Genomic DNA, 10,440 nt, shown 5'->3' with positions numbered 1-10,440 from the left:
AATATAAAGAGATGTATACAGAAAATAGTCAGAAAGTCAACACCTGTGCATTTCAAGCAATTTGTTCAATTGCAATATTAAAGCCTTATATGTGCAGCACAGTCGAAATACATTCAAAGCACCTGATTATTAATTTTGTAAACAGAGTTTAACAGAAGTTGATCCATCTATTCTTCATACCCTCTATCTCTGGGCTGATAACGAAGCCTTTTGAAATTGTACCTCAGACAAATGTTTTTTGGATAATTGTATGCAACTTATGTGCCTCCATGGGATGCTCCACTTTCATAAATCAAAGTTAACATATACCAAAGACTTTTTTTGTTAAAACTATGCTATAATAAATGTAGGCTATTTAAGTAGAAAGGGTACACCAACTTCCTTTTTTTGGTTAGCATTGCATGCACTCTAATGTTCTTTAATGTACCTTATTTTAATTTACAATCTAATGTATGCATTAGTTTGAAACGTCCCGCACTTTCGTCGTTATTGTCATTATGTATTCTACATCTGAAAAACAATGATATCACCACATTAGGTTAATATTATACATTTGTAATTTGCGCAGTTTTAAATAAAGAAAAGGAAAAGGAAAAAACATGTAAGGGAAAAACTCCGGAAACGGTGGTCCTATGACCGGAAGTATAAAAAACACGGAAGCGCTTTGTTTTTATTTTACAGCCAGCTGTGAGCTGCACCTTTAGGCTGCAGAAGTCGTTTTAAATCTGCTATTCAAACAGCCAGTGGTCGACGCAGACATCCACCCTGGGAGCTGAGGTAGCGAATTTAAATTGTGTTGCTTCGCTCGTCACTTTAGCTCACCAGCTAACGTTAACGGTAAAATCAGTGTTGATCAGCCTGCTGACCGGCTCTGCTGTACTGCTGTCAATAAAGTTAATCAACATGCTGTATTAAAACATATCACAGAGAAACTTAACAGTTGGGTTTGACCGTCCCTGTAGATGATGATAGGCACTGAATAACTTACATTAGTTTCATGATTAAGGTTTCTTTATGGGCTCGTGATTTTAATGCTGATGTTGGTGTTGAAAATAGTATACTGACCTATTTGCACCTCTAAATAAAGGTTCTTATTTGCAGCTTTTTCGTCTTCATTTTCACCATGGTGGAGCCCACAGCATCTGGCGTGTTCTGTAACAGGATGCTGAGCATGGTCAACTCTGAGGATGTGAACGCCATCATCCAGGCTCAGAGACACATGTAAGTGTCATATTAGTCTGTTTAGCCTCATTTGGCTGTTCTGCTACTTTGCACTACTAAATATAAAATGTGTGTGCTTTTTGGTGTAGGTCAGTTCACTTGCATATGACAGTGACACTGATATCTGCCTTGTTCTTTGTAAACTGACCACCTGAAGATAATTTTTGCTTTGCTGAATTATTGTGAAAACAGGCTTGATCGCTTTGAGAAAACCAATGAAATGTTGATCAACTTTAACGGGCTGTCTAACGTGCGACTGCATCAGATGAACGAACGCTTCCTACTCCACACTCGCACCCTCGTGGAGATGAAGAAAGATCTAGACAGCGTCTTCAGGAGGATCAGGTAAGTCGCTACCCCCCCCTCAATGCAAATACACACACACTCACACACACTGTTTATTTGCCTCCTCTGCTTCTCCAGGACACTAAAAGGGAAGATTGCTAAGCAGTACCCAGAAGCTTTCAGCAGTGAGTTAGCATTTATTTTTTTTCATTCATCATTTTATAACCACGGTCAAATTCACCAAATCAGTCTAAGATCTCTCTGTTTTTACTTGCAGATATCCATGAGTCGCCCATCCTGGAGGACGACGACGATGATGAGTTTGACCCAGTTCCCCCCGGTGCTCCCACAACAATTACAACAGCCACCTCGGAGCAGAGCACAGAGTCCTGTGACACAAGTCCAGATGTGATCTCACCCACTGTGAGCAGATGCTCTGAAGATCTGTCTCAAGAGCTGCCTGACACGCCCACCTCCGATGTCCTAGAGACAGCTGTCCTACAGGACGAGGGTCCGGACTCTGTACCTGCAGAATAGAGTTTTATATATATATATAGAGATTAATTAATTAATGAAGTCATTTTTTAGTTGGGAAGAGTGTCACAACCTAAATAGATGTTAGATGTGGCTATGAACAGTCTAAGAGGACGCTGAATTTTTGTTGGCACGCTTTGTTGTCCTATGCCTGCACAGCACTAAAATAATGCAGATAATACTTGAAGTTGTAAAGTAACTCACTTTGGATGTATATCTATAATACTGACAGTAAACCTTAGCTAAATCCCTTACTCATTATGTGATTATAAGTATATTTCATTTTGTTGTTGTTTGAAAAGATGCGCATAGGGATGCACCAACCCGATACTGATAACGGGCCGATACTGACTCAAATAGCTAGATGGGGTATTGGTGACAATGAGGGCCGATCTATTCAATTCAATTCTATATTTATATACTATATACATTATATCCTGAAATTGTACTTCCTGTTTAAGTTTAGACCAATTTGTTGCTGATTTGTTGTAAAAGGTTTACACTTGAATTGTAATTCCTGTTAAAGTCAAAGATTTTTACACACACACACACACACACACACACACACACACACACACACAAAAACTAACTAACTACTGGTCAAATGTTTGGGGTCACTTAGAAATTTCCATTCGACTCCATTATAGACAGAATACCAGCTGAGATCAGTTGCATTGTTTTTTAACCAGGGCAGCAGTTTTCAGATTACATTATGTGCTTATTACATAATTGCAAAAGGGTTCTCGACTGTTGTAGAAAGAAGTGGCTGATCTTTAATGCAATATCTACATTGCCCATGATCAGCAACCATTCATCCAATGTTCCAAAGGCCCATTCTGTTTACTAATCTGATATCATTTTAAAAAGCTAACTGAGAAAACATTGGAGAACCCTTTTGCAATTATGTAAGAACATAATGTAATCTGAAAACTGCTGCCCTGGTTAAAAAAAACAATGCAACTGATCTCAGCTGGTATTCTGTCTATAATGGAGTGGAATGGAAATTTTTAAGTGACCCCAAACTTTTGACCAGTAGTGTATATATACCCGGTATTGGTCTATACCCAAAGCCCAGGTATCGGTATCGGGACTGAAAAAGTTGGATCAGTGCATCCCTAATGCACACCTGACTGAAGGAAGAAATCTCTCATGATATATCTTATGATTTAGGTTACTTAAAAGACAAAAGTTAATGATGTTCTCAACCTGAAAAATACTTGTTAGAGTTACTACTGTTGTCATACTATTACAATAGTATTGTTTTGCAGCATTGTTATTCTATGGGCCCCTGTTAAAACCAGGAAATATGTTTGTTAATGTTTTCAGCAACATTTAAGCCAATGCTTTACCGATCCCTGCCAAGAAATTTTCTCTTTGACTGTGCATCGCAGAGAAGTCAGGGATGAGTTTAGTTGTTAGTGATTCAGCAAACTTTTAGAGGACGCACATGAGTAGGGCACAGGCTCTTTGATACGAGAGCTGTAAACCAGGTTGAGTGAGTAGGATCCAACCACTCCTTACTCTCTGCAGTTTTCGTGTAAAAGGGAAGTCCAGATTAAAATGTACTTTATTTGTTATTTATGTCATATTTTTACATCTGTTTTCGTTTGCTGGTTTGAAACATCTCCTTAAAAAGCAGAGAGACAATATAGTGATCAAATGTTGTCCAAAAACCAATGGAATAATATACATTAATTTATACATTGGATTTCACCTTCAAGTTAAAGTTAATTTTAGGATTGTGTCTTGAAATTTTTTTTTGGCTGAAGTATGTGGAACAAACATTTGACAATAGGTGTCCTTTGATATAATGAGTGAGTTACAGCTATGTTATTACAACATTTTATAAACTTTTTTGGTTCATTCAGTAGTAGATAGAATTGAGATGCAGCGAAATATATAAAATGTTAAACAACCAGATGACCAGAAAGATGTAGGCTGGTATAGACCCTCTCAAAATATACTGTAGGTATTAAGACAATAAATAAAGTAGATTCAAGGTTGTAGACCAATGAGGCTATGCTGGCAACTGCTCTGGTACCCTGGTACCCAAAAGCCCAAGGATCAATGTGTGGCGATTGGTTTGTGGTACAAAAATTCTTTATTTTCAGATGTTTCTCCTTTATTTAATTTATTTTTAACCTTTATTTATTCAGGGACAATGTATACATTGTATTGTGATTTGTTGCTCAGACGAAGATTTGATTTCAACATTAATATTTATTTCTCCTTTAATGCCAAACACCTTTAAAGAACCCGTATTATACTCCTTTTCAGTGTCATATTTGTACTCTTGGGCTCTACTAGAATAGGTTTACAAGCTATGATGTTAAAAAAAATCACGTTTCTCATACTGCCCATTGTGAGACGCCCCTCACTGCAGTGTGCAATTTGGGGCGGTGCTTAACATGGAGGTTAGACTCCACCCACGACTTGCTGAATGGCATCACAGGTGGTGCTGAAAGCCTTTAAGCACATTCATAAACATCAATACTGCATTAAACGGAAACTAATGTAAGTTATGGGGCAATTGTGAACCTTCCATTTACGTTCACAAAAGTGCTTGTTTTGCCATTGACAGGCTTACATTATTGTTATTATGGTGTCTGAGAACATTATGGAAAGGATTTCTAAGGAGGTAGACCGTTCTGTTAAAGAGTAAGATCCTTCGTTAAATACACTTCATTCAAAGTCAACAGAAACAAAATAAAACTATGAAAAGCCGTTTTGGTTTGTCTTTGCAATTTTTCAGCAATCACAACTCTAGTTTTGGTTGAAATAAACATAGTTTACCGATTTACATGTGAAAATATGTTGGCTCTATACTTGCTACAAGTATTGTTTTTTGTAAATGGAGTCTGGTGGGTTTGGCGCCAGTGATCTCAGAGCTGTTTCTGGTTAAACAAAAAGTTCTTAAATAGGTTTTAACAAGGCCTCTCTCTGTAGGGATCCTTTCCATAATGTTGTCAGACACTTTTAATAACAATCTGAGCCTGCGTTCGGCCCAGCCAATGAAACTAACAAAGGAAGTTTGAAGAACCCTAATGTGCAATTTTTAAATAAAGTGAATGAAAGAAAGATCTTTTTAATGGCGTTACTAATACAAAAATCTATTTAAGATATTTACTATTTTCACCTATAGCCAATTAACGTAATGCTTTTTTGTTGTTGTTCATATACAGTATAGTTACTACCTATCCTGATTTGAAATGCTATTGTGCTGTACCTTGTGTAATATTTTACATTTTCCTCATGAGAATGTAGACAGACTATAGCATAGGACATACTGACAAGCTGAATGTGCTTTGTACATCAAGTTATACCAGCTCCAGTAAAAAGATCAGAGACTCAGGTGACTTCTACATCATCTTTACTGAATAACATAACACAATTCACAATTGAGGCAATATGCACAGCAAACAAAAACAAGATTTACCTCTTCATAAATAGCTTCATTGCTGCTCCTCAAAAGAGGAAAGACTTATTTCCTGTTCCCGACTGCCCCCACATAGAAAACTGGAACTGGAACGAGAACATGATACCCGCATACCATCACCGCATACTAACCCTTAAAGAATAATGGCTGGATGAAGAGAAAACCTTAGTCCATATGGAAATGTATGGTTCCGTAAGGACTAAGGTTTTCTCTTCATCCAGCCATCATTCTTTAAGGGCTGGTATGCGGTCTTCCCAGTCCATCGCATTTACACATTCCTTTGTTTGGGTTTCACATCATGTTGCAGCCTCAAGGTGTCCCTTAGAAGAACATCTGCTTTCTTGCAGAAAAAGGAAAAATTAAATATAAGCATTGACATGTTTTGAGACATACACAGTACTGTGCTCTATATTATACCTATGGGTATAATATATAGAATATAGAATAGAGTATCAAATATAACAGTATAGAAAACAGTATCCTATTCCATCCTATGTTATATTGCTGTACTACATATTATGTAATATTATACCATACCTTTCACTTTACTTATTTCATATCCCGACCCTATACCATCATAATTTACCAACTTGCTTTTTTTAAATGGCGGCAGTCAACAGTTTGCTACTCTACCGTTAGAGGGCGCTAAATCCAGATGGGAGCACTTTTTATTTCAGACAATGAGGTCAAACCAACGACACACCGTAGCTAGCTAGTTGGTTGGTTAATCCTCAACGCAACTAGCGTTAACGTTACCTCAGGTACCTTACTTCGCGTCTGGGCATTTCTTTATGTTTCACTGTGAAAGCAAGCACTTTAACCATGGACTAAGCTGATGGTACAATAACGACTTTCTTTCACCAAAACCAGCCGCTCGTAGTCATGTTTTAGCCGGCTATCTATCTATCTTGCTAACTAACACTAAACGTCAACAGTTAGCTCGGGTGCTAATTGCTGTCATGTTCAACGTCAGAACAGGGAGACAAACTGAACGTTAAACGTTGCTCAACTTTCGTAACACAAAACAACTAACAGCCACTACTTCGCTGCTAGAAAAGAACCATTTTATGAGGGACTCACCTGAAGCTGCAACACTGCTGCTCCTAAAATGAGGAGACTGACCAAGAAGAAGGCTCTGACTCTGGTAAAGGAGTTGGACGCGTTTCCCAAAGTTCCCGAGAGCTATGTAGAGTCCACAGCCAGCGGTGGGACAGGTAACATTACCTAGCTACAGATACTACACAGCCAAATGTAGCCTTCAGTTATTACATGCATAACGTTACTCCTGCCAGAAAGAGTAGCTTTAAATGTAAGGTGACTCATTTTGATACTCTCTCCAGTGTCTCTGATAGCATTCACTCTCATGGCTGTCCTCGCCTTCCTGGAGTTCTTTGTGTACAGAGACACATGGATGAAGTATGAGTATGAGGTGGACAAAGACTTCAGCAGGTAAGAGGAGTGATTACTGCACTTCAACCCCGTGTCTTTTGCTTAGTATGTTTCCAAACTTAATCTGCTCTTTACTTACAGTAAGCTGAGGATAAATGTTGACATTACAGTGGCCATGAGATGCCAATGTAAGTACAAATCTAGAAAAAGCACTCATTCATATTTGGTTGAGAAAGGTGTCATGGATGTTTTTAATTGTATTGCAGATATAGGTGCAGATGTCCTGGATCTGGCAGAGAACATGGTTGCTTCTGATGGTTTAAAATATGAACCAGTGAGTATAAACGCCTTCAGTGTGCAATCATAGTTTATTTACTGAATTGTAAAAATGGAATAAGAAAAAATGCATTAAATCTTTTTTTTTTTTTTGTGTAACAGTAGTACAGTTCATTTATGCTTGAATGACAATTGTGTTTTGTCACATTTTAGGTCAACTTTGAGCTCTCCCCAGAGAAAAGATTATGGCACATGTAAGATTAAACTGTTTAACTTAAGCGTTACAATTACACCTCTTAACATTGAAACCACCTTTTTCTCTAACGTAAAATGCTTTTGTCCGTTGAATTGATTTTTGTTTCATTCTAAGTGAATGTTTGTTTCCTTAACTATTCTGTCCCTCTTTGTTTTAGGACACTTCTGCACATCCAGGAGCGTCTGAGAGTGGAGCACGCTCTCCAGGACGTACTTTTCAAGGCTGCAATGAAAGGAGCTCCTCCTGCTGAGCCTCAAAGGTACAGGATCCTCAATATTGGCTCATTTCTGTTTGGAATTGAGTGATGGTTGAAACTATGCTTACTAAGACAAACAAGGAAGTGTTTGAACCTTCCATATAATTGTGATAAACGTATTCCCTCCACATTGTGTTGCTCATTTTCCCCATAGTGAGGACAGTCCCACTACCCTTAATGCCTGCAGGATACATGGACACCTGTATGTCAACAAGGTGGCAGGAAATTTCCACGTTACCGTTGGCAAGTATGTATCTACACGGCATTAAAACGTTATACATTTTGCAGTGGCTGACCTTTTCTTTCCTGCACAGGTCCATCCCTCATCCCAGAGGCCATGCTCATCTAGCTGCACTTGTCAGCCATGACAGTGAGTTCATTATCTTTTTGACAAAACTTTGTTGAACACATATCAAATTTATGCATGTTCTCATACTTTGGTAACATGGCGAAGATAATCACACTGTACATTCAAGTTGTGGTTGTTGACTCATGAAATAAAGCAGTTATAATCACGTGATGATATTTATTTATTGTTTCGATTGTGTCACAGCTTATAATTTCTCTCACCGGATTGACCACCTGTCCTTTGGAGAAGTGGTTCCTGGGATTATTAGCCCTCTGGACGGCACAGAGAAAGTCTCCGCTGAATGTACGTCTGTGTTGTCAAACATGAATCCATTTTCATCGTAACGTATTCTTTTTTTCATTGATATACACACTTTCGTTTCACTGAGCTAACAAATATTTTTGGTTATTATCTCCAGCTAACCACATGTTTCAGTACTTTATCACCATTGTGCCCACCAAACTGAACACCTACAAGGTCTCTGCAGAAACACACCAGTACTCCGTCACTGAGCGGGTAGGTTTACATTTTGCACAAGGTTGTATATTTGTGTAGTATGCTTTGCATCGCTATGGTGAATATGTTTGTAATCCTCTTCATGCTCTACAGGAACGAGTGATAAACCATGCTGCAGGCAGTCATGGAGTCTCAGGGATCTTTATGAAATACGATATAAACTCACTAATGGTCAAAGTCACCGAGCAGCACATGCCTCTCTGGCAGTTTCTTGTCAGACTCTGTGGCATCATTGGAGGCATTTTCTCTACAACAGGTAGATAAACTCTTACAGAAACACATTTGTAGCGTGCCTGATGCATTTTTAAAGGAACACACTGGAACTTTGTCATGTTTTAGCACTTACTTTAAATGCTGACTGCTAAATTGTTGCTGCTAATGTTTAGATTGCTTTCCTGGCCTCCAGGCAACCATTGTGTGATTTTACTTTAGAATGTATGGTGCGTTATTAGTCCGTAAATCTACTTGCAGGGACTTAAAATGTGGAAAATATAAGTAATCCATCACATAGACCATTTAGTTAACCTTGTTTATTCTTGTGTCAAATTAATGTTATGCTTGCACAGTAATGCAGTTGGGAGCCCAATTTAAAATCTAGACAATATGTTGTTAATTGGCTACAATCAAGCATCACCACATGTATGTTCCTTAGACATTATGTCATTATGTATGCCCAAAGCCCCATTCATTTACCATGTAAAGCACGACAATTTTACTGTTCTCTAATCTTGTCATATACTCCAGCAAATCATCTTTTTTTAAACTGAATTGCCAGGTCTTCTCATAGAATGATTAACGATAATGGGAGGAGATGATGAATGTGTTGTCGTTAACTGTCTCAAAGATGATGGAGTTACTGGCAAGCTCCACGTTTTAAATTTTAATGGAATAATCCTGCTTGTGAGGGGTAGACATTCAAAGACTGGAGTTATTTTCCCCTCACAGTAAGTTGGATCCTTTTTCTCACTTGCAGGGATGCTACACGGTGTGATAGGATTCTTGGTTGATGTCATTTGCTGCCGTTTCCAAATGGGAATCTACAAACATCTTAAGGTAAGCCAATATCATGACCTTTAACCTTGTAGAAACAATTCATTTAGAATTGAAATGTAACTCAAGGCTGTTTAGAAAATGAGATTTTTTTTTGACTGATCTTTTTTTCTGTTGTTCTTTCTCAGGAGGTTCCTCTGAATGAGCAGCCGAACAGTGAAACCTTGATTCCTCCAGAAAATGACGCTCAATAATGAGCTCACCATCTCTGCCTAACCCACTAGACAGCAATGAGACGCTGGGAACATGTTTACAAGTTGTTTTATTATGGAATACCTGCTTTGTTCAGAAGTGTGTAAATATTTGTATCATTTTTTTAAAATTTTTATTGGATGGGTGTAAGACTTTTTATCCGCCTGTGAAAGATCATAATCAATACCTCCAGTAGTTATATGTCACTTTCACTGGAAAGCTGCACCAGGAGGACTGAACAGCAGTCCAAACACAAATTATTTACATCATTATTGTGGATCTGACTTCATTAAATACATGGTACCTGGTGTTAAGAGTGCCCACGCTACACCCACGCAGGTGTTTTCACTTAGTTTGACTAATTAGACCTGTTCTCAGGGTTATGTGGTCGTGTGTAAGCCTGATTGACAGATACATGTCTTAACAGATTAATGTGATTCTGATTTTTTTTTCATGTAGTTTGGTGACCACAGAAAACTCCCAGCATATCTCTGCTCAACCTCGAGCTGAAAAGAAGCCTAATCAGCTACAATAAAGGAAAGACCTGTGTGGGTGTGCAGGGGTTTTAAATTGTTCCACAAGTGTGCCTGTGTGCAAATATGAGGCTAATTTGTTAAATAAAATCCACTTTCAACTTGATGAGGACCCATTATTATTTAGCATTGTTTTTGGTTTAGTCT

The 10,440-nt window shown here is 38.2% G+C and overlaps 2 protein-coding genes across 3 annotated transcripts; both read left to right on the top strand.

Annotated features, from left to right (window-relative positions):
- Nucleotides 1–641: 641 nt before the first annotated feature.
- kxd1 (KxDL motif containing 1) lies at nucleotides 642–3,784 on the top strand. Of its 2 annotated transcripts, none has more exons than XM_078256756.1 (5): nucleotides 642–777; nucleotides 1,102–1,221; nucleotides 1,414–1,566; nucleotides 1,645–1,691; nucleotides 1,784–3,784. In XM_078256756.1, exons 2-5 carry the CDS (start codon nucleotides 1,124–1,126, stop codon nucleotides 2,041–2,043), a joined length of 558 nt encoding a protein of 185 aa, XP_078112882.1. In that variant the 5' UTR covers nucleotides 642–777; nucleotides 1,102–1,123; the 3' UTR covers nucleotides 2,044–3,784. The 2 variants fall into 2 exon arrangements, with proteins under 2 accessions (XP_078112882.1, XP_078112883.1); XM_078256757.1 differs by having other exon boundaries at nucleotides 1,088–1,221.
- Nucleotides 3,785–6,144: 2,360 nt separating this feature from the next.
- LOC144522010 (endoplasmic reticulum-Golgi intermediate compartment protein 2-like) lies at nucleotides 6,145–10,399 on the top strand. Its single transcript, XM_078256755.1, has 13 exons — nucleotides 6,145–6,690; nucleotides 6,817–6,925; nucleotides 7,007–7,053; nucleotides 7,132–7,199; nucleotides 7,355–7,395; nucleotides 7,555–7,656; nucleotides 7,808–7,900; nucleotides 7,968–8,023; nucleotides 8,207–8,305; nucleotides 8,421–8,518; nucleotides 8,612–8,774; nucleotides 9,492–9,571; nucleotides 9,697–10,399. Exons 1-13 carry the CDS (start codon nucleotides 6,585–6,587, stop codon nucleotides 9,760–9,762), a joined length of 1,128 nt encoding a protein of 375 aa, XP_078112881.1. The 5' UTR covers nucleotides 6,145–6,584; the 3' UTR covers nucleotides 9,763–10,399.
- Nucleotides 10,400–10,440: the final 41 nt, after the last annotated feature.

The sequence above is a fragment of the Sander vitreus genome, chromosome 8, assembly GCF_031162955.1.
Source record: "Sander vitreus isolate 19-12246 chromosome 8, sanVit1, whole genome shotgun sequence".
NCBI lineage: Eukaryota > Metazoa > Chordata > Actinopteri > Perciformes > Percidae > Sander > Sander vitreus.
Note: the sequence above shows the minus strand (reverse complement) of the source record. Positions and strands in the feature narration are given on the sequence as shown.